General features: G+C 40.1%; 1 protein-coding gene across 1 annotated transcript in view; it reads left to right on the forward strand.

The window, feature by feature from the left end:
- Positions 1-4233: 4233 nt before the first annotated feature.
- Positions 4234-24414, forward strand: part of Impg2 (interphotoreceptor matrix proteoglycan 2) — a 58182-nt gene continuing 38001 nt past the window's right edge. Inside the window, 7 exon segments of the mRNA XM_051191628.1 lie at positions 4234-4318; positions 4773-5000; positions 12195-12361; positions 17252-17283; positions 17375-17398; positions 22080-22129; positions 23512-23579. Coding sequence (XP_051047585.1) covers positions 4234-4318; positions 4773-5000; positions 12195-12361; positions 17252-17283; positions 17375-17398; positions 22080-22129; positions 23512-23579 — 654 coding nt within the window.

A 24414-nucleotide genomic window follows, 5' to 3' on the forward strand; every position in this document is an offset into this window, starting at 1 on the left:
GCAATTCCTCAAATGAGACTCCTTTCCAGGTGACTCGATTGTATAAACTTGACAATAAAAACTAACCAGCATGCACAGTGACCTGAGTTTAGTTCCCGGAACCCATGTGACGGTGGAAAGAGATAACTGACGTATAAGTTCACAGATGAGCCATGCCCTGCATACTCACCTGTACGATATGTACATGTGCACGTTTCTAATCATAAATTAAGAGATGAGCTCTTCCATTTTTGGAAGCAAACACTCATTTCTGGACAGATGAGCAAGTCTAATAACTTGGTAAGATTCGGTATGGATAGAGTCTCTGAGGGTGGTGAAGCTCAGCCTAAAGGGTATAACTTTGTTAGCGCAGGATGTTAGTGAGAGGCAGCAGCCAATGAGAAGCCTGCTAATGGTCAGAGTCATTTGTAGAGAAGATACAAATTTTAAGTTAAAAATTCTTGACATTGGGGGGCGGGAGGGGGAAGCAGTTTTTGTTTGATTTTGTTAATTCTATTTGTTCAGGTAGTGCCTGAGAAACTTCTTAAAAATCATCTTTTTTTGGGGGGGGGGGGAGGGATGGGGTCAGAAAGTGCAACGTCTCAACTTGTCATAGAGCTGTCTTCATCCTGCTCCAGCCTGTTTGATTATCCTTCCATTCTCCTTCCTCCTCAGCTGTACATAGTTACTGTCATGCTGCACTCCTGCTATTTTAACTGGACACATTTCTGTGGAGTTTTGTAAACTTTGCCCATCTTGTGTATGAGGCCTTTTGCTACTGTGGCCTACATATATTCAAATGATTTCATCTGTAAAACTCTGTTCTTTTTCTATCAATCTTTTTTTTTAATATTACATATCAATCCCAGTTCCCTCTTCCTCCCTTCCTCCCTCCCATCCCCCCACTACCACCCCCCATCCCATTCCACCCCCACTCCACAGGGAGGGTGATGCCTTCCAGGAGGGATCATCAAAATCTGTCAAGTCATTTGGAGTAGGGTCTAGGCCCTCCCTTCTGCCTCTAGGTTAAGGGAGTATCCCTCCATGGGGAATGTGCTGCCAAAGTCCTTTTGTGCACCAGGGATACATCCTGGTTCCACTGTCAGAGGTCCCTTAGACTGCCCAGGCCTTCTAACTGAGACCCATGTTCGGGGAGGGGGTTTGTGTTGGTCCCATGCTGGCTTCCCAGCTATCAGTCTGGGGGCCCATTAGCTCCTCCTTGTTCAGGTCAGCTGTCTCTGTGGGTTTCTGCAGCCTGGTCTTGTCCTTCCTCTCTGTGTCTGGATTCCAGTTTGACTCAGTTTTTAGCTGTGGGTGTTTGCTTCTGTTTCCAACAGGTACTAGATGAGGGCTCTATGATGGTGGATAAGTTAGTCATCAATCTCATTATCAGGGAAGGGCATTTATGGTAGCCTTTCCACTGTTGCTCAAATTGTTAGTTGTGGTCAGTTTTGTAGGTCTCTGGACATTTTCTCTAGAGTCAGTTTTCTCTTGGAACCTATAATGGCTCCCTCTTTTATGGCATTTCTCTTCTCTTTGAGTACTGGGGAAATCAGAGCATCAAGAAGACCTCAGATGAAGATGCACTCTACTTAAAGTTACCATGGGAACACCAGTGTGAAGTATTTTTCAACAAGGTATATATAATGGGCTATTGTTTTGTGAGACTGAATGTCACTTTAAACTCCAAGTCAAAGCTGATTTCCTGGAGTTGGTTTTGCTTCTAGACAGGTTAATCACTCTAATATATCCATTTTAACTTGATATGTGATGTAATTTGTAACTGCAGCCCTTCTAGTCCTAAGCACTTTTGGACAAGTGATACCTAACTTCTGCTACCCAGCCTTTTGCTAGACACACAAACAAATGCACTCTTTTGAAAGCAATTGCTTCTTTTTAAAAACAATACTTTTAATTTATTCTTTAAACATTTTGATCACACCTATACACCATTACCTCCCTCTAACACCCCCGTACCCCCTAGCTGGTCTAATTAGTGCTTCCCATTTCAGCATGGATATGGGGACCATCCACTGGGGTATTGACAATCTACTAGTGGCCGTGTCCCCGAAGGAGAGTGACTGTCCCACAGCAGCCAGCCATCACCTGCTAGTAGCTCTTTCACCAAGGGTGGGATCTTAGGGGCCCTTCCTTATTCATGCTGGCATTTTGGTGACTATTCATTTCCAAGTAACACAGCACATCGCTGCTCCTTTTTCTAAAGTGCCTTTTGTAACACTTATGCTTAAAGGATGATCATATAGACTAACCCATCCTTTGTGTAGAAGTTAATAATTTTTATTCCACACACACACGTGTTCATACCTGTGGGCTACAGGCTATCAAATACTGGAAATGTCTTGCATCTGACAAGGTTTTCTCAGTCTAAACACAGCAGTGTTTCCAGGCTGCCTTGGTTCTCAGCAGCTTTTCATTCTTTGGAGTAGGCCAACAAAAACAATAATCCCCATCAGTATTTGTTAATTAAGAGTTTTCCTGTGTTTGCAATCGTCAACAAATACTTAAGCCTTAAAAAATATTTCATACTGGCAGGTGGTGGCATACACCTTTGATCCCAGCACTCGGGAAGCAGAGGCAGGTGGATCTCTGTGAGTTCGAGGCCAGCCTGATCTACAGAGCGAGTTCCACGACAGGCTCCGAAGCTACACAGAGAAACCCTGTCTGGAACCCACCCTCCCATTTTTTTTTATTTTCATTTTTTTCCCTCTGACAAGTTTTCTAGTTTCCTATAACATTACTAATATTTTACAGGTACTACTATGTACATATGGATTTTAGAAGGGCTGGAAATGCTTATTTATTTGAGGCTGTTATATAATTGATAAGCTCCTCCTATGCCATGAAAACATCGACAATGACACAATTGGTTAAGGATGCTATGAGACATGTGCTTTAGATCTTAAGTTATTTTTTTTCCAAAAACTTCACCAGAATATGTAAAACAAAATTATAATTTTTTTTTTTTTTTTAGAATAGTAAAAGAAAATCTCATAGGGATCTTCGGCTAACTCTGTTGCTTTCTACTTGCTTAGGCAGATGAAAAACTTACTAGTATAGATTTTTTTTTTCTGGCTCTACTTGGTGAAGGACACCATTTGTAGACTGAGAGTTCTTCTTGTTCATACGGGTGATGCCCTGTGAATGCTATTTATGTTGACTATTTTGTTCCAAAAATATGCTGTTATTGCCTCAGGGCAGAATGGGAAGGTCACTAAGAAAAACTGTTCCAACAGAAGTAGTCATCTGTACCAAACTTGCCTACATTTATCCTAGGACATTAGGATATTGAAATACTTCAGTGTCCATAGAACCCATCAAAACAACCCTTAGAATTCTTGGCAGATACTTTCTTCCTACTATCTTACTCATCGTGGCTTTTCCATACTGCTTCAAAAAACAAAACACAAAAAACAAAAAACAAAACAAACAAACAAACAAACAAAAAAAACAAAACAAAACAAAAAACAAAACTGTATCCCTGACTTTTTCTGTCTTGGTGAATTCTTTCATTGGAATGTCACTACTATCTCAGATGACGTGAACTTCGTATTTTATAGAAAGCTTGGCAAATTATTTTTAACATAGTTTATATTGTATGCTTAATATTTGCCAGGCAGTATTTTAAGCCGCGTTGAGTGGATGCAATGAGTTGATTTGTCAATTTAATTCTCTTAACAGCTCCACTATGGTGCGCCCTTTGCCATTCCTTCAGTGTGCACAGAGACGAGGACAAAGTAAGTAGTTAAAACGGATTTTCTTTTATCCAGGGAAACGAGCTATTCAGGCTTATAGGTCTGTGTCCTAGGAAAATACAGAGAACATGTAAATCTACCACATTTGACCAATGGAGTCAGAGCATTTGAAGGGAAGACACTTGTGGAACACATTGTAAATGCCTGGCTTGTGAAGGAGGCGGGGCTTCGTAAAACGCTTAGATAGCCAGATTAATCCCCTCTGCCCATCTGTCCTAATTAGCTTACCTCCCTGCTTCCAGTGTCTCTATTGAGTCAGAAAAGGAGCCGGAGCTATTCTGAAAGGACGGGGTCTTTTTGTTTTTGTTTTGTTGTTGTTTTAATTTTCTCCAACTGACAATGGTTTTAGAGTGGTTGCGTACTCCCAGACATAAACTTTTAGCTGCCAGGCCTTTTTTGGTGAAAATTTGTTAGTGGGGATTTCAAAACTCTGATGCTCACTTGAGAATTTTGTCATCCCGTTTCTTTGGTTTTGGCCCAAATGATTATGTTTCTTCTTTTAGGGAAGATTTCTCTGGGTATTTGGATATTTTTCATGACTGGAGGAAACCTTGTATCATTGTCAGGTAATTCAAAACTAATACTTGTTTTCAGATTTCTGGGGGCTTTTAATATAGTGTCAATATTGATAGTAATATTTGACATGTTTGCTGTTAGACAACATGACTGTTAATCTTCATTATTGCTTTATTGAGCTGAGTTGGAATATCTCCCGTAATCTGGGTTTCCCTTTCTCATTAATAATTCTTAGTCCAAACCTTCCACCCTTGTGTTGAAATTGGGTGTGTATGTAATTTTAAAAACAATCTTGAATTAAAGGATTACTAACAAAATGGGAAAAAGCTCGAATACTTCTTTCTTCTATGTGCATACCTGTGCGTTAGCATAGTCTTAGTTTGAAATGTGGTGCAAACGGCAGCTTGTCTCTATTTGCTACCTTTCGTACGCTGCCTCCTTCCCCTGAAGCCCGGGTTATGCTCCCAGTCCGTTCTCTGCAGTAACAGACCATCTTTTCTGCAGAGGAGATACAAGAACCCATGAGTGCAGGCTCCGTTCTCCTGCCTGAGACCTCCACAGACCCTTCCCTGCCTACCAGAAAGAGACAGCTTTTGGAGCCCACAGAGGCTGACAGCAGGTGGCTGCTCAGAAGGCGGAGATCTATTCTGTTCCCAAATGGAGTCAAAGTTTGCCCCAATGAAAGCTTTACAGAGGCTGTGGCCAGCCACGTGAAGTATTTTAAAACCCGAGGTAAGCAGATGCCCAAACCCTTAATGAAACTCAAACCATCACATTTTTTGTGCACTTCTTATAGTAAAAAAATGTGATAATTTAGGTAGAAATGAACCAAGTATTAGCGAGAAAGGGACTTAATCATAATAATATAAACTAAGAGAAAAATAAACATTATTGTAAAAGTATCTAATTTTTTTGGAGCATCTAAAAGTACTACTGTTACTGGGTGTATTAATATAATAATATATTGACATTTTTTATTTTTCATTATGGTAATTTACCTATATATACCCACAACACATATTTAGACCATGCATGCTTTCTGGCTTATTTTATAGATGAAAATATAATGAGTTTCTTGATTGTGTACTTTAGACATGCCATAGGTTCATGCAAATTGCTGCCTGATTAGGACACAAAAATTTTTATGTTCAAAATGATGACCCTTTTCTCTGTGGTCTCACCTGGCTTTTGTCTTATTTTTGATTAGGCAATATAATCCTCGGATTCATGTCTTCTATTATGTGAACCCACACTATGTTTCATACATTTATTAACCTTGCTTAGTTGGACGTTACCCACACACCTTAGACATTGGAAGGATTTTCAGAGTTTGCTTTCTATGTGTTCAACAGCCATTATATGAATGTGATGTTATTAAGCTAAGTGGAGACATTGACGATGACATGATTGCAAACTCAGGACTGTCCGAGTACACATTCTTTCATTTGTTCAACAAATGTTGACTGAGCACGCACTGTTTTCCCTGGCATTAGGTTGTATGATTGTCTTTCTCAGTTGTTATTTCATTTTCCTAACTTTCTGTTCCTTGCCATTCTCTTCTACACTGAAGTTTTTAAGAGTAAAAATTGAATATCAGGTAATGTCATCTCAAATATATAATGTTTTATGTTAATATAACATGGTATAGTGTTACAAGTTCCCTTATGAATACATTACAGTCTTGGTTGCATTTGAGGGCTGTCAAATATTACTCAGGAATCGGCTTTTCTTTTACTTTTCTCATGTTTTTTTTTTTCTTTTTTCTTTTCTCCCCCCCTTGAGAACCTAACCCTAACCCTAACCAGAGTTTTTCTGTGTAATAGCCCTGGCTGCCTCTGCCTCACAAGTGCTGGGATTAAGGGCCTTTGCCCCCATGCCTGACCTGGTTCTTCTTTTATTATTATTACTTATTATTTTTTTAAAGGTGATCATAGGCCTGTAAGTTTTCTGTAGGACCTTAGGTTGGAAGTGAAATTGCAAAGTGACTGAGGACATAAAGGACATACATGGCAGTGGGTAATATATCACGATGATTTACACTGCCTGGGTTTTAACTTTAAATGGATCAGAATGTCCAGCTGCCTTGGCTATGCATCAGCTTCTACTTTGTGATTGTTTTGCTCTTATTTTTGTAAAGTCAAGAGATACTGCTCAAAAAGAAGCCAACAAAAGGAAAAATAAAGTGTCCTTGAAATGATTCCAAAATAAAGGTGCTGTGAGTTGGGTTATTGAAAGGGAACCCTGAAAATGTACATACAAGTAACACTATAAATACTAAACAATTGTACTTATGTATTTAGGAATATACACATGCATAACTATCTATCTGTATGTATGAAGCAACAATTAATGGGGGTAAAGGCCATGAACTTGAAAGAGAGCAGGGAAGTTGTATATGGGTGTGTTTGGAGGGAGGAAAGAGAAGAAGGGGGAAATGATGTAATTATATTATGCTCTCTCTCTCTCTCAAAAAAAAAAAGAATAAAAAATTAGAAAGAACAGGGACCTCAGAAAAGTAAATGGTTGACACAGCCATTATGTTTGTAATTATGATCATGGTAGAAAAATAATACTTTACCTCTCATGCTTTTGAAAACTGGGGAAGGGTTGGAGATATGACCCTTGGGATATGGCCCAGTGGTTAAGAGCCCAGACCAGATTTTGATTTCCAGCACTACATGTGGCTCATAACCAACTGTTAACTGCATTCCAAGAAGACCTGGTGCCCTCTTCTAGTCTCCCTGAGCGCCAGAACACATGAAGTGAACAGACTTCCATGCTGGGATTTGATCTGGTTTGGGCCTGCACAGGTTCTATGCATGCTGCCATAACCACTTGAGTTCAGATATCAGCTTCCCTGCTTGGCCTTCAAGACAATGTCTCCTTGCAGTCATCTTACCACCTCTGGCTTTCTCCCCCTTTTCTATGATCCCTGAACCTTGGGGGTTTGCAATACATCTGTTCCTTCAGGCTAAGCAATCGTTGCTGGCATTGCCATTGCACCTGGTCACCCTCCAGAACTCCATGGTAACACCGATTACTGATGACACTATAAGATTGAGTTGTAGACCATGGCAAGATCAAGTTGGTACTGACCTCGACTCTTCCTCCCTTACTATCCAGCTTTCATAGTGCTGGATGGGGCTATGCACACTATCAGAAGAAACAAGGAACCATCAATCTTAGTAGCCAGCATGTGACAGACTTTCCTACAATCTCCTGCGGTGTGAACTCTGTTCCCATAGAACTGTTTATTCCCCTTGGAGGAATGTCTCCAACTGTCCAAGGAATGCCACAGGCAAGATGTTCCCTCCCCTTCCTCAGTTTAGCCTGCTCAAGGGCCTCAGGCAAACAGCCACACTCATCCATGAGACCTTCTATAGCTGAGCACATCTGGGGATAGTGATGATAACTAGTCTGTACAATGTTCCATGTTTCTCTCTTCCTGCTTTGAACTTTAAGCTATCTGGAATAAAAGCCCCCCACAATGCTAGTAAAGGCACTCTTGTACAGCAAGAGTCCCCTGGTGCTGTCCAATCCTGAATTCTATTGCGATCCTTGGCAGTGGTCACTGGAGGGTTGTGATAAATTTTATCTAGCTGTAAACCCTGAAAGCTACAACAATGGCTGTCCTATAAAGATGTGTCCACTAGTGCAACAGTGGCATGAACATCGTGAGCAATCAATCATTTTCTAACAGACTTTAAATCCAGCTCCACAAGATGAAATCCATACCTGGCTCCATTACCAGGCCAAGAACCTATGGCTACTACTATTATTCTGCTCAATGGGATTATGATTAACCAATTTGAAATGATTTATAATGATACTAATAGATACCATCTCTCAACCCTCATCTGACAAGCTTCTATTTACAGTAGATGTGGATTACACAGAGACCCCCAACTGACAGGGGGCAGAGAACAAGATCCTGAGAATGCCAAGGAAGTTTTTTTATTCAAGAGTCTACAGAATGGGAAAAGTCTTTGCTAGTTATATATCTAATAAAGGATTAAGATCTAAAATATACAAAGAACTCATAACTTCAAACAAGAAGTCAAATAACTCATCAGGGCAAAGTGGTACATGCCTTTAATCCAAGAAGTCAGGAGGCAGAGGCAGAAGCAGGTAGATCTCTATAAATTAGAAAGCATAACTTATCAGAACCACTGGGATACTGCAAAGACAGTTCTAAGAGGCGAGTTACATATGCAGGAAGCCCATAGCCAAGCCATGATATCTATTGGGAAGAACAGTTCAGCATTTTGCAGTATCTGGAGGGTATGGGAACTCAAAAGCTGAGCATAGTTCTATTTGTTTAAAGCTTTGCCATAGGAGTATGTGGCATGGGCTGAAGCCATCCATACGTTCACACAGTATATATAGGGCTGTCAGTTTCAGTAAATAAAAATGTAGGGCATTCAGTTAAAACCTGAATTTCAGTTAAACAAGAAATGATTTTTCTAGTGTTAGTAGGACCCATGTAATATTTGATCTGTAGATTTGCTGGCAGATGTGGGTGAAGGGAATGGTACTCAGGGCCTCTAAGAGCAGCAAGTGATTTTTATTTTTTAGAAAATATTTATTTATTTTTATTCTATATGTACGAGCATTTTTCCTGCTTGTATACACACAGACAATGTACGCCTTGGAGACCATAAAAAGGCACTGGATTCCCTGGAACTGGAGTTAAGTGTGGCTGTGGGTACCATGTGGATGCTGGGAACTGAATTACGTTCTTCTGCAAGAACAACCATTGTTCTTAACAGCTGAGCTAAATATAACTTTTAATTATAGTTTTAATAATATGTTATTTTTTGGAGTAGTTATATGCTCAGAGAAAAATGGGGCAGGATGCCCATAAAGTTAGCACACGTTCCTTAAACTCCCTAGCATTAACATCTTATATTAATACAGTACACTTGATATAATTCATATGCCAACATTAGCATGTTATTAATGAGTTCATAGTATATGTTGGAGTTTACTTCAGTGTGTATTGATTGGGCTTTGGTGAATGTATAATGAGGTTTACTTGGTGAATGTATGATGAGGTTTACCAGCTGTTACTGCTTTATTCCAAACAATTCCACCCATCCATTCCCCTCCTTCCCAACCCCTGAGAAATACTAATCTTTTTACAGACCCCGTACTTTTGTCTTTCCCCAAATTTTATTAGAATCATACAGATTGATTTTGTTGATTTGGCAATATGCATATAAGTTGGCAGTATGCATAGTTTTAATGCTCTGAAAGCTCATTTTGAAATAATAAATTGAGTAATATTCCACTGTGTGGATTTGCTAGACTTTATTTTCCATTCCTCTATCGAAGGCCATCTTCATTACCTCCAGGCTTTGGCAAGTATAAATAGAGCCATTGCAAACACTTTTGTGCAAGGTCTTGTGCGATCACACATCCTTTCTTGGCTTGTGTGGATGCCACCAAGTGCAAATGAACTGGACTTGTTTGTTTCTTTTTCTGTACAAAAACAAATGACTATTATCTCCTGTTTCCAGGTGCAAGCTATAGTTGATGCAGAGTGATAACTCAAAGCGGGCATTCTCTCCCTGGTTTACAGAACATGCTCAGATTAGAAGTGTTAAGGAGTTCCAAATGCTCCTTTTTATTTTTTGTTTTTGTTTTTTTGAGACAGGGTTTCTCTGTAGTTTTGGAGCCTTTCCTGGAACTTACTCTGTAAACCAGACTGGCCTTGAACTCTGTCTCCCCGAGTGCTGGGATCAAAGGTGTGCACCACCACTGCCCGGCTTAAATGCTCATTTTTTTTTTCTTTTTTTCAGGAAACTGATACTTTATTAGAATGAGTTTTTTCTTCTCCAAAAATTCCTCAGCTTATTCAATTTACTATCTTATTCAGTTAATTAGCTACTCCCTTCCCCCTGGATTTCTCCAGGCCCAGGAGAGCAGCAGAAGAATGTCAAGCTTTACTGGTGAAAAGTAGTCAGTGTGGAAACCGGGGTGAACGTCATCAAGGGTGATTACAACTTCAGGAGGATTTTCCCTGTGATGTGGCAGGTCTGTAATTGACCATCATTGTGGGAAGGAGGTCCTTTTTTTTTTTTAGAAGGAATGCAGCTGTGGAGAAACGGCCAGGAGTTAATTGAAACTGTTAAAAGATACTCTGCTCTTCAAACAAAAGAAAGTGTACTCATTGTTATATTTTAAAACATGATTTATCACGTAATTTTTGAATGGGGAAGAGCTTTGAGGCCATGTCTGGTGTCATTCATTGCTTAAAGCTTTGTCAGTCACTGAACAGTGACAAAAGGCTGAAGTCATCTTGTGCAGGATTTAAGCTGCAGAAGGGGTATTGGACCATGAGACAAAAGACTGGCTCTGCAATGTAAACAGGGTGTTCCTCACTCCCTGTGTGGTGTTTGGAGCCCAAATGCATCTTTACTTCCATTATCCTTGAAGGTTAAAACCTCATGTTGTACCTAATGTTACTTCTGTGAGGACAATCACCTCTGTAGTTCAAATGCTCCGTTTTTGTTTTTGTTTTTTGTTTTGTTTTGTAGTTTTTAAAGACAGGGTTTCTCTGTATTGCTTTGGAGTCTGTCCTGGAACTAGCTCTGTAGACCAGGCAAAAATTATTATTATTATTTTTTATTTTATGTGCATTGGTATTTCTGTATGAAGATGTGAAATCCACTGGAACTTGACTTACAGATAGCTGTGAGTTGCCATGTGGGTGCTGGGAATTGAACCCAGGTCCTCTGGAAGAACAGCCAAATGCTCCTTTTAAAATTTGACATCGGGCCCATTTTCCAAGGAGTAGATCCCATTCAGTTGCATTACTGAATGCCCCCCCCCAACCTCTTAGCTTTTTAAAAATGTCATTCTCTTTCTTTTATTTTCTTTTTTTAAAAAAAGCTTTTATTTATTCTTTGAGAACTTCATCAAACGTACTTTGACCATATTATTCCTTCTCCTTAATTCCTCCCAGATTCTCCCCACCCTCTTACTTACCCAACTTCATATTCTCTTTCTCTTAAAAAAGAAGACCAAACAACCATCAAGTTCCCTACTTCTGACCATGAGACCTGTCATGGAATGTGGTTGGTATACCAGATGTCCCGACTTCCCTCTCTCAGCAGCAATAGGATGACTCTGCAGCTAGAAGCAGGGCTTGGTTCCGATCTTCCTCTCTATGCTGGGGTTTTGTCTGGCATGTACAGGTCTTGTACGCACTGTTACAGCCTGTGAGTTAATATGTGCATCTGTGTCTGGAAAACAGTTCTTGAAGTCATCCACCTCTCCTGGCTCTCACAATCTTTCTGTCCCCTCTTCTACATAGATTCCCCTCACCTTGAGGGTAGGCATGCCATCTGGCCCAGTGTTCTGATGTCTCTTGCTCTGCTCATGTTGACTGGCTGTGGGACTCTGTATTAATTATTATCTATTGCAAGAAGAAGCTCCTCTGATGAGGGCTCATCTATGGGCACAGCATTAAGTCAACTTCAGTCATTTTACTGCTGTGGCCAAAAACATTATTATTTTTTGAAAAGCTGAGAAATTGTCTTTTGAAGTCATGACCCCATTAAAAAAAAGGAATCAAAGAAACGAGATTATGATGTCTATTAATAAAACAGTTTCAATACAATATATTAAATATAAGTTCTATTTTCATGAGATATAAACATGGAATTGAAAAAAATCAACAAGGAGCAAGTTCGCTAAGAGGTGAGTTAATGCCCATTATAAAGGAGTAGTTGGGGAGTACAATGCTTTTTTTCAGAACTGAAAATTTTGAATAGGATGCTTTTAACTGAACGCTCTCCTGACCCTCCAGAAAGGAGGTGTGGTCAAAAGTGTCTCAGAGGAATGAGAGCGAGTTGTTCCATGATCATCATGAGAACCACAGAGCATGTTATCTGTTTCTAAACATCTCTCTCTACTTTCCAGTGTGCCAGGAAGCCATCTGGGAAGCCTTCAGGACGTTTTGGGACCGACTTCCTGGGCGTGAGGAATACCGTTACTGGATGGATTCATGTGAAGACGGAATCACAAGTGTGTTTGAAATGGGCACACATTTTAGTCAGTCTATGGAGCATAGAAGCTTAATCCTGAAGGTGAGCTGTTACATTGTTGTAATTGTGCATGGCTACAGGCTAGAGGAAGAGAAAATAAACTGATGGAAGGTTTCTGAGTGAACTGCCCTAGGGAATGGCTTACTCTTCTATCCCTAGCTCTGGCCTTTCATAATGAAAATTGTTCCTCTAGAAATAGCCCCAGCCTTGTTTATAGATGGGAATGTAAACAAATAATATTATGCAAAAATTTAAAGATAAGGATCTGCATGAGTTAAACATTATTGCCAGATTCATTTACATATTCATTCAGAATAGATCCTAGTCATTCTGAATGAGTTTGAAGGTAGAGGCCACTTAGCACATTTAGTGTAGTATAAATGTGATTTTAATACAAGATATGTTTTTATTTGTTGTTTGTGTGTATGTGTGTGTGTGTGTGTGCACGCACACATGTGTGCCATGGCATGCATATAGAGGGCAGAGTTCAACTTTTTGGAAGTCAATTTTCTCCTTTTACCTTTTTTTTTTTTGGGGGGGGGTTTTGTTTTTTTGATTCTGCACAAAATCTGTGACCTTCCGGCTGATTCTTCTGTCTCCCATCCTGCCTTAGAAGTGTCGGGTCATCGGTGGACCACTGCGTGTGGCTTTCAAACATGAGTTCTGTGTTAGTGGCGGTTCTCTAAAGGACAGGAACTGCTACATGGATCTAACCATTAAAAGAGGATTTATTAGAGTGGCTTACAGGCTGTGGTCTGGCTGGTCCAGCAGTGGTTGTCACCCATCAGAAAGTCCAAGAATCCCATAGTTGTTCAGTCCTGTAGGCTGGATGTCTCAGCTGGTCTCAGTTGTGATAAAGCATGTGGGGGACCTTGGTGGATTCCATGGCAGGTGAGGGTGACCGAGATGGGGGACAAATATGCCAGGAAGACAGAGCTTAGTGAGAAGTTTTATTAAAAAGGGGAAGGGGTGGGGGAGAGGAGAGAGAAAAGAGGTAAAAAGACACAGAGAGAGGACAGAAGAGAAGAGGGGGACAGGAAAAGCCGTCTGACCCCCCCGTCCCCCGCCCCCGGGAACAGTGGGAAAAGAGAGTGGGAAAGAGAGTAAGTGGGCGCGGGGGGGGGGGCTTTCTCTTAAAGGGGTCCTTTGCACCTGCATGCTGACCAGGGTACTGCCTGAGTGCATTCTGCCAGGTGATGGGGCAGGCCAGCACAATGCCTGAATCCTTACACTCTATGTTGGAATCCCAAAGAAATTGTTTCCAAAATCAGTGACAGAAAGCTTCAGCATCAGGATAGATGAACTTGCCAGCAAGAGTGAGTCGAACAAGAAAAACAAAAAACAAAACAAACAAGAAAAACAAAAACAAAAACAAAAAAACAAGAGCTTCCTTCTTCTGGTGCCCTTTTATATGAGCTTCATCAGAGGGTGTGTCCCAGATTTAGGGTGGATTTCCTGATTTCAGATGCTGTGCATTTAAGGATGGTATTCCTACCTGGAGTTTTTCTGATCAAGAAATATCCCTCACAGGTTTGCCCAGCTGCTTGGGTTTTTAATTAATTCTACATATAGCCAACTTGATAACCAAGATTAGCTATCATAGGTCCTAAGGATCAAAATCAGGCTTGCATGACAAGTGCTTTTACTTGTTGAGATACCTTGTCAGCCATATTTGCTATTTTTTTTTTTTACTGTCAAGATATAGAAATTTATAATAAGTTTTTGTTGAAATAAAATTATAAAGGCAATAGCCTTCTTTCTATTCCCTGCAATATATAAAGTTTATGAATATCATTTTCTTTTGTTTTTTAAAATGTGGGACGTTTTATTGGGGAAGGGAGAGAGTGGGAGAGAAAGAGAGAAATGGAGAGAAAGAGAGAAAGACTTGCCTACCTCTTCAGAGGAGAAGTGGAAAAGAACAGGGATCTCTCTCTCTGTGTGTCTCTCTCTCCCTCTCTCCCTCTTTCTCTTTCTCTCTTTGGTTTCTTTGTGTAACAGCCCTAGCTTTCCTGGAACTGGCTCTATAGGCTAGAATTGTTTTGAACTCACAGAAATCTGCTTGTCTCTGCCTCCCAAGTGCTGGGATTAAAGGCATGCGCCACCACTGCCACAGTATCATTTTTAAGTACTGGCTGCAAGTATTATATACTGAAAATAATTGTTGAATGGATAGCTAAAACCAGTTGTTTAAGTAGGTCTGAAGAGTAACTTTATATGAATAGCTCTGAATTATTTTTAGTTGGTTCTTATAAGATAGTGTATCTAAAAGAAATGAAATGTATCATCACATTTTTTTTCATATTTAAACTTTTATTTCTAGTAAAGAAGACATGCTATTTCCTTTTAAAGATTTGGTCCTACTACTGTAATCTCATTACGTGGGAGAAAGTTGGGTAGAGGGATAGTTTACTAAACACGGGTGGACCAAAGACAGGTTTTATAGGGCTATAAAAAATTTGAAGATGTGCAGATTTTTTTTTATGTGTTTAAAATGGACTCATCTCTTTACTATGATGTGTTACAGTTCAAGTCGAGACATAGCACCAGCCTTTTCTCTGTCATATTTTTAACTGCCCCATTTTAGCAATTACGAAAATGAATACTATATCATCCATGTCTAACATATCATATATCTAATAAACAACAACCTTACAAAGTGTTCTTCATTTTGTAAATAAAGACAATAAATAAATTGCTTACCATTTGTTATAAAATCAATTGTGATGGTTCTTAAAATCAAGAGCCAGTTTTTTTTCCCAAAATTTGTATTTTTGGATATGGATGTTTCTCAACAGCACAAAGCTTGGTAGCATGTGCAAGATGCTATAGTTGATCAGCAGTACTGAAAAAAAAAAAAAGAAACTCTCAAAGCGTGTTTTCCTCCTGTGTTATGGAGCTTCCATTCCAGTCATTGTTGATTTTAATAATTTATGCAAAGACAAGTATTACATATTCATATTTATATCAGCATGTGTGCTTCAAATTGTGTCCACACTATTGGATCAGCTACTAAAGCAAGAAATGTATGTGAGGAATTATTGATTTAATAACAGAGTTTTGTGATGGTACATTAAAATGTGTTACAAATTTTTACTTGGAAATAAGAAAATTCAGGAAATAAGCTTTAATGATTATTTACAAGTCATAGATTAGATGGGTGATGCTTTAGCTTGCTTGAGTCTAAAATGATAAATGTGAGTTGGCGGAAAAGGAGTGGACGGACAAGGCAGATGGAGAGAACACCATGAACAGTGTTTGTAGGGGATGGCTTGGGCCACTGTACTAGAGGGACAGGCTAGAAATGACAGCCAGACAGGAGAAGGGGAGAGTGTTAAGAGGCTTGGATTTAGCTCTGTGGATGATGGGAAACTTCAGGGTTATAAAGGGATGAGACAAAGGAGCTGGCTTAAAAGCTTGGAATTAAAAATTCACATTGATTGATTGATTGATTGATTGTGAGACTGAGAGGAAAAGAGAGAGGGAGAGAACGAATACTGTGGTACTTTTGAAGGAGTCAGTTCTCTCCCTCCACTATGTGGGCTCCTGGGATTGAACTCGATCAGCGATCAGCAGGCTTGGCAGAAGTCCCCTTACCCGCTGAGCCATCTCCTTGGCCCAGTTTTGAACTCTTAAGGTCATGTGGTTGTACACACATAGGAAGGATTACAGAGAGACCAGGTAAGTAGCAACTGAGGCTCCTAACCAGACCATGGGACAGAGAAAGAGAACATGATGGGCAAAATTAAGAAACAGGATTTGTGAGTGCTCTTGTAGTTGACATTTTCTTTGGGACACCAACCAGCTCCCAAATAAAGACACAGACTTATTATTAAATGTGAATGCTTGGCCTTAGTTTAGGCTTGTCTCACTAGCTCTTTTAACTTAATCCAACCTGCTTCTATTCATCTATGTTTTGTCTTGGGACTTTTTACCTTTCTTTCATTCTGTATGTCCTACTTTCCTGCTTCCCCCTTGTCTATCTCTTTGGCTCCTGGCATCATCCTGGTGTTTCTTTCTTTCTGCCTGTCCATAGCCTAAATTCCTCCTCCTACTCACTCTCCCTGCCTCTACATCCTCTTTCGATATTGGCTGTTCAGGTTTTTATTAGACTAATCATGTGTCTTAGGCAAGTAAGGTGAAACAGCAACACACCTTTACATAATTAAACAAATGCAACACATTTTTACATAATTAAACAAATATTCTGCAACAGGCTCTGGCAGATTGGATGGGAACAGGATAGGATAATAGTGCTGGACGCCTCCTGGTTCCTAGTGGGAGTCAACAAGATCAGGGTACTCAGGTAGAAAAGCCACTGTGTTCTTTGCAGATGAGGCAAGAAGGGTGAATTCCCTTTTGAAACATTCATTTTAACTGCTCATGAGAAATGTGAATTGTTTGATATTTCCATATGAAGTGAAGGAGGGTAGTCTGGGCTTTTAATTATAGGAATATTACCAGCTTTGAGGTAGCAACTGAAGGCATGAAGGTGATAGATTATTTTGGGAGGGACCATAGAGGAAGAAAAAAGGCAGATTATTTAATGATATCTCAGAGTGATTTAGGTATGTTCTTTCCATCTAAAAGATGAGAAAACTGATCCCTGACACCAGAAAGGACATAGGGGACTTGAAACTAGACATTCTGAGTCCACCTTAGTAGTCTGGCAATCCTTTTGTTTGTTTGTTTTGAAATGAGTACACAGGAACATCAGGGCACATAGGCAGACACAGAATGCTAGGATGCTCCCATGGTTATAGAACAAACTTGGCATCATTGTTAGTTAGCACCCACTTTCATTATATGCTTGTCCTTAGAGAATAATGGCTTAGCTTTCACCATGTTAGGGCATTGATGACCTCTGTGGAGTAAGTCTTACGTGCTGTGTAATTACTGTTGCTAACTCAGTTATTGTGTCTTTGTTTTCTTCAGAAACTGGCTTACACAAAGGAAGCTACAATCAGGTATGCCTTCCCTCCAAATTCAATTTGGCCAAATAGGTGTGCCATATGAACACCAACACTTACCTAGTGTTCATTTTCTATTTCCTTTCAGCTCCTGCAAGGACCAGGCCTGTGGGTAAGTCCCTATTGCTGTTCCCCTTGCTACCTCTCTTTCCAGAATACCATCATAGCCACGGTGCTTACTTGCTGTCTGACCCTACCAGAAGCTGGCTCATTTCTTTCCTTGATAATTCCATGGAAGTCTGCTGTTACTGAGGCTAAGGCTAACAAAAGCTGAGAAAGTTTATCTGACAGAGGGTTAGTTTGTTAAGTGGTAATAGTTGTTTGGATTATTTTCTTGACTGTGACTATAGTTTTGAACAAAAAATAGCACACCCTAGGTTAATCTGTCAGTATGCTTCTTGGCCAGCCATTAGGCACAGGCTAAGCAGTAGTAATCTAAAGCAGATTTCAAAAGTTGAGGAATAGTGACGAAAGTTTAAATGCTACCCATCCTCAGAATATCAGGAGTATACCAACATGTGGAGACTACATAGGAAATCACCAGTGTATTAAAAAATTAACTAAACAAGGCAGTGTTCAGACATTTAGGACAGTTGGAGTATACACACAGGAACTTTTGAATAGGACACAAACAGGCAGGAAGAGAGTGAACTCTGTGGCCTTGGTTGTTCATATGTCTCCTGATGCCATTGAGTCTGTGTTAAGCTTTGAGATTGGACGGGGTCTTAGAGTCTCTTTGGGTTGCCTACAGAATTCAGAAGTTCTTTGTGATTGCTGTTGCAGCAGTGATCACTACGCTGGCTGGTCATACCAGTCTTTATGATGGGTGGTATCTGGAGGGAGCCGTGTGGGTGGGTAATGGGCACAGATATGAGTAAGGGCTCAGAATGATGGTGAACACGGGAGGGACTTAGGCTAGTCCTAAACTCTGCAGCCCAGCTATTTCAGTGTTCTCTGAGATGCTTGCGCTCCTCTTTTGGGTCTAAGAATCTCCTAAGCATTGCAAGGCAGGGGTGGAGCAGGGGTCCTCAGTTTTAATGGTGAAGTGTTCCATACTGTGCTGGTGAAGGGCTGGATTTGGCTGATGTTCACCCTTTGCCTGAGAATTTGCTGCACTGGTTGGTACTGGTTCTCAGTTCTCAGCCAAAAGAAGACCTTGTTTATTGAGGAGGCTTTAAAATGATAGTCATGTTGGTGTAATAGCCCGGTAAATAGTGTAAATGTGGCCCGGATGTGAGAATCTGAGAAGAACTTTAGGTTGTTTTGATGAGCAGCTGATGCTGAGAACAGTGGCTCTCAGCATTGTGTGTGTGCATGTGTGCGTCTGTGCGTGCGCACATGTGTGTGAGCATGTGTATGCACATATTTGTGTGTGTGTGCGTTTCTAGTGAGCAAATAGCTTTTTTTTTTTTAAAAGTCAAACATGCAAGTACAAAGCTTCATTCATCTTCCAGAACATAGGTTGGTGTGTCTAGGAACTATCAAAAGGACTGCCCTAAGTCTAGCATGTTTATTCCAAATATAAAGACCATCAGTGTATAGATATTAACATGGAATATTGTCTCACAGTCTTTATAATTTTATTTTAAAAATTTATTTGTTGAGACTTCATCCTGGATACATTAGTTTTAATCATATCCACTCTCCTTCCTCCGTAACTCCTTGTCTAATGTCCTAAGAGGTGGACCAGCTTTCAGCAGGTTACAGATTTGGATTTTTTATGCTTGTGCAGAAGACTACCCTAAGAAAATGTTGTCTTTATATTTTCATGGGGAAACATCATTTGTTTCCTTCAGATGAGCATATCCTTTTGATGAACACTGTGTCACGGTGTATGTTTTATTTGACATTTTTCTTCCTGTGAGTAAGTCCTTAGCGATGTTCTCTATTTGTGAAACTTCGGTCCTAATTATAGAGCTGGAGAAACCATCTTCTCCTCCACGTCCACAGTCTGCTGGACTCAGAGTGCTTTCCTCTGTTCTTCTCATTTCATGGCCTAGTGCGCTCATTTTCTCTCTCTCTGTCTCTCTCTCCCTCTCCTTCTCCCTCTCCCACTACCCCTCTTTATCTTTAACTTTAAAGTAATATGTCCTCCATCTTTAAGAACATTAAACAATTTATTCTTTGAGGATTTCATCATGGGTACTTGGTGGCTTGATCATATCCACCTGCCCTTCCCCCTCCCGCTCTCCCTGGATCCCTGCCAGCATACCCCTTTCCAGCTCCTATCCAGCTATTGCTGCCTGTATGCCCATGGATATGTCGTCTTCTACAGGAACAAGGTCAGCTACTGATGGCCACACCCCCAAAGAAAGAGAAAATCCCTTCCCCAGCTGCCATTATTGCTCTTGCTTTTTGTTTTTCTTCTCTTCTATTCCCGGTTACCTTTTACTCTACCTGTTCCCTCATACTTTCCAATTTCTATAACCAATAAACACCCCAATTTCTATGACCAATAAACACTTCTTTCCATACCAAGTTTGCTGGTGGATCTCTCTGCCTCTCACTTATGCGCTTGCTACACTCTGGCCCAAAAGCTTTCAGAATGCAAATTCGACCAGATCCCTCTCCTCTGCAAGACAAAGGACTAGCTCCTTGTTGCTCTTAAAAGATAAAGATTAAGCTGGCTCACATTGTTCTTCATAATCAGGCCTGTGCTTAACCCTCCAGATCAAGCTGTTTCTGCAAGTTATGAGCATTTGCTATATTAAAAAAATTATATGAGAAACAGTTCAATTAATTTCAGACAACCCATCTGAGCATGGAATGAATTTAGGATTTAGACCCACACCCATATGAGTCTCAAGAATCAGATTATAATCTTTGGTAAAATTATCTTTTACTGTGTAAAATATTTGTTCTACTATTTAATTATCACAGAAGCAACACAAACTAGGTTTGACAATGGTACCTCACATGAGCCTAAGTCTGAAGAAAGTAATTTCAGGGAACACCTGAAGCCTGGCTCTACCTGTATAATCAACCCATCATGCAGCCTTTAGCAGCCTTCTGTAGGATGATGGCAAGTGAATAAGAAAGGTGTCTGGCTCCTTTCTACAGCCCTCGTAGACAATCCTCTACGAGGGAAGTGGCTTTGGTTTACAAGTTCTTGTAGACTCTCCATAATCAGCACCGAACATCCCAACATGCACAGCATATATTAATTTTGTTTATTTTGTTTAAACAACCATACCAAAATCAATATGTATTTATGCCATGTGCGTGTGAATATATCTATATAGGGACACAGAGAGAAGGAAGATGAATGAACTCAACAGGGTGAATTTCATTATATTTTATTAATTCTGCATTGTGATGTGCTTAAGCTGCCTATACCATGTATTTCGCAAAGATCAGTGTTTCTCAGTGTTTCCATATTAAATAATTTTGGATGTCACAACACACGTTCACACATTTTATCTCAATTTGTTTCTGTGTCACTATGCTCAGAGATGACATAGTATTCCGTGAGCTACATTCAAAGAGGAAAAATGTAGATGTAGGTTTGCCTCTTGTTCACACTGGGAGGAGGTTCCCTCCTTTTTCTCTTTTACCGCACACGAAGACATCCCTGATGATGGGGGAATGAGTGTAAGCCATGGGTTGGCTGAAACGGAACCAGTCTCATTTGGAGCTGGCCCGGCTTAATCAGCTCATTCTGTTACTCATGTTCTTCTGACTGTAGACTCAAACTGTCCCATTCTGTTTGTGCAAGTTACAGACAAATACCTTCGTCCCCTCTTTCACAGTCCCAAGTCCCAAGAAAAATTCTGAAGAGAAAAGGAATAATTTTGTCTGTGTGGAGAGAGATTCCGTATTATAAAACAGCCTACAAGTCAGCCCATGAGGGGCTACACTGGCGTTATCCATGTTAGCACACACATCGGTCTCCTGTGTTGAGCAGTTCAGTCTGACGTTGGTGAATATGTCTCCCTCATAATAATAACAATAATAATAATAATGATGATGATGATGATGATAAAAAAATCATTGTTCAATAATTATTTCTGTGTTGCATGAAGGTATTGCCTGAGGATACCTGGATCTGTTTAGGCTTGCTTATGCTAATATATATTCTAAATGCATTTGAACTTCATTTTATTTTCCCCTCATATCCTGCAATCCAAGATGCCCCCTTTTTTTTTTTTTTATTTTATTTTTTTATTACTGAGTCCTTAGCTACCTGTGAGCACTGAATACCTGGAGTGTAGCTGCTGGGAATAAGGAACTGAGTTTCTAAATACTGAATGAGTGCAGTGCTCCTATACTGACAATACATTCTAGAGGGTTAAGGGGTGGAGGCAGAGATAAATAGGCAAATAAGTATGTTGGCTTGGGAACCCTTATTTGGTGATCTAAGGGAACCTGTCTTAGTTAGGGTTTCTATTGCTGTGAAGAGACACCATGACCATGGCAACTCATACAAAGGAAAACATTTAATTACTTCCAGTTCATAAGTTGAATCCATTATCATCATAGTGGGACATGGTGGCATGCAGGCAGAGAAGGTGCTGGAGAAGGAGCTGAGACTTCTACGTCTTGGTCTGCAGGCAGCAGCAGAAGGTGAATTGTGTACCATACTGAGTGTAGCTTGAGCAAAGGAGACCTCAAAGCCCACCCCCCCACTTCCTCCTACGAGGCCACACCCACCTCAAGAAAGTTCCACCTCCTAATAGTACCATTGCCTTTGGGGGTCATTTTCTTTCAAACCACCACAGAACCCAAGTTCCAAATTTTTATAATACTCTCCCAGGTTTCTGTAATTTTTAATAGCTGTATTTCTTTCCTCCTAGGCCTGAGTTGTCCTCTCCAGTTCCTGTTGGTGATACCTCAACATTGGCAGGTACAGTTTCCCCTTCATTCGCTTTTATTTCTTAGCAATTGAAGATTTAAGATACTTTTCAAGCAAGCATAGATTTTCACCTCATATTTAAAACATGCCATTGCTTTTTTTTTTTTTTTTTTTTTTTTTTTTTCCTGTGTAGTGCTCAAGGGGGAAAAAAAAAAAAGCAGTTATTTTTCACTGGGTTCATGATAGTATGCTGTGAATACTTTAAAAATCAAAATACAGCTTAAAACATGAATGTGGCACATGAATTATTGTGACACTTAAGTTGAAGGTAGAACCTTTATGTTGTCACTTTGCATTACTTGGTCCAGACTTTCGTAAGGATTTTCTTACACATCCTGGGTGTATGACATTCTTTGAGTGCTGTATTTTTTCAAGTTTAAAAGATTTTCATTAAAAAAAAAAAGATTTTCATTATTTTTTTTAACTTAGGTTTTTAAAATTTAATTTTGTTGCTTCTCTTTCTCTTTGTGCGTGTGTGTTTGTGTGTGCATGTGCGTGTGAAATGTGCAAGTATGTGGCTAGGGAGGCCAGAAGAGGGCGTCACACCAAAGACAGTATCAGAGTTGGAGTTACAGGCTGCCTGACATGGTGGGAGGAACCAAACGAGGGTCCTCTGGAAGAACTTGACATGCTCTGTCGATCCATCTCTCCAGCTCCAAGTTCTGTGTTTCATGTAAATTAGTCATTTTCTTTCTCTCTTGTCTTCTGTCTCATCCCTGTCTTTTTCTGTCCCTTTCTTCTTTTTTCTCTCTTTTTGCTAGAGTTGAACCCAAAGGCATCTTTCATGCTAGGAAGATGCTTTCCCAAGCCCGTAGTATCTTCTCTTTCTCTCTTTTTGCTAGAGTTGAACCCAAAGGCATCTTTCATGCTAGGAAGATGCTTTCCCAAGCCCGTAGTATTTTTAATAAAAACTAAACTTCTTTGTCTTAGAAATTTTGAGTGCCTACAAAAATAGAATAGTATGATATGGCTCCATTTTGATGATTGTTAAATAATGGCTAAGCTATAATTTCGCAAAATATAGTTATGCACTTCAGTATCTGTTCCCTTTGCTAACTAGAAAGCTCCCTAGAAACAGAAACTTTCTTTTTGTATCCTAGATTCTATACTTGCACATGAAAAGCCTTGCACATGAAACAAACAAACAGACAACCCCCCAAACAACACTTGTTCAGTGAGTCATAATTATTAAGATTCTAGGAAGCCTGTACAAATGTCTTTTGAGTTTATAACTAAAAGAACCTTCAGAAAAAAAAAAAAAAAAAAAAAAGAAGAAGAAGAAAGCAAAGGATGTGTAAGAATGGCTTTTGAAGTAAGTCTTTAATTCCTGCCATGATCATGGCTTCCTCATGTGTGTTTGGTGTTCTGCTTAGGTGATATTCCCAGTGCTTCAGATCCAGGGGTGGCCTCAGAGAGCAGTGTGGTATCACCGGAAGAGAGTGTAAGTCCAGCTCTGTTTTGCTACTGTCTAACATGGAGGACGTGGGGGAGGGGGACTGTTAAGAACCAGGCTGCCTTTTGCAACAAATTCCATTAGTAAAGTACTGCTGGGGTTTGTCTGTTAATTGTGTAGGCCATGACATTACTGAACTTGCTTGTGAGTTCTAACAGTTATTTTGAGGCGTCTTCAGGGTTTGTATACACATGTATACCCACATGTATATGTAAACACATACCGTGTCTTAACTTCCCTCCCTCTAGCTTGGATACCTTTTCTTCTGTTCTCTTACTTCATTGAAGTGGCTGAGACTTCCCATACTGTCTTAAATAAGTGTCCACCTTGCCCTTCTATATTATAAATGTAGCCTTTTGCCTTAAAGGTCACGAATCAACCTCCGCTAGCTTCAAACTTTCTTGCACTGCTTCCTTACCCAGCTTTCATAGGCTTGAGGAATATTCAGGCCTTTGTCTGGGTTAGACAGTTGCGGGAGAGTCGCTACACTGATCCAGGAAGTGTACTACCTTATTAATGTGGGTGTGGTTCATGGTGCTGTGGAATTGCTGTAGTGACAACATCAGTCACCTCAGGTTGTCACCTTATCGGACACAGCGATCATAAGAAGCTTAAAATACTTTTAAATTTCCAAGATACAGGGCAGACTCCTAAAGGGGAGCACACACGGTTAGAACAACGCGCCCGGTAGACTTGCTTCACAGGCTTCCACCCGTACGAATCAGGGTGCAAGAAAGCAAAGGGCAAGAAAGACGAGTTACTGGTTTATTTGTTACATCTACTTAATGCGGAGCGTTGTATTTAATGTAAATTCTGGAAATGT

This window comes from Phodopus roborovskii, unplaced genomic scaffold (assembly GCF_943737965.1).
Source record: "Phodopus roborovskii unplaced genomic scaffold, PHOROB, whole genome shotgun sequence".
NCBI lineage: Eukaryota > Metazoa > Chordata > Mammalia > Rodentia > Cricetidae > Phodopus > Phodopus roborovskii.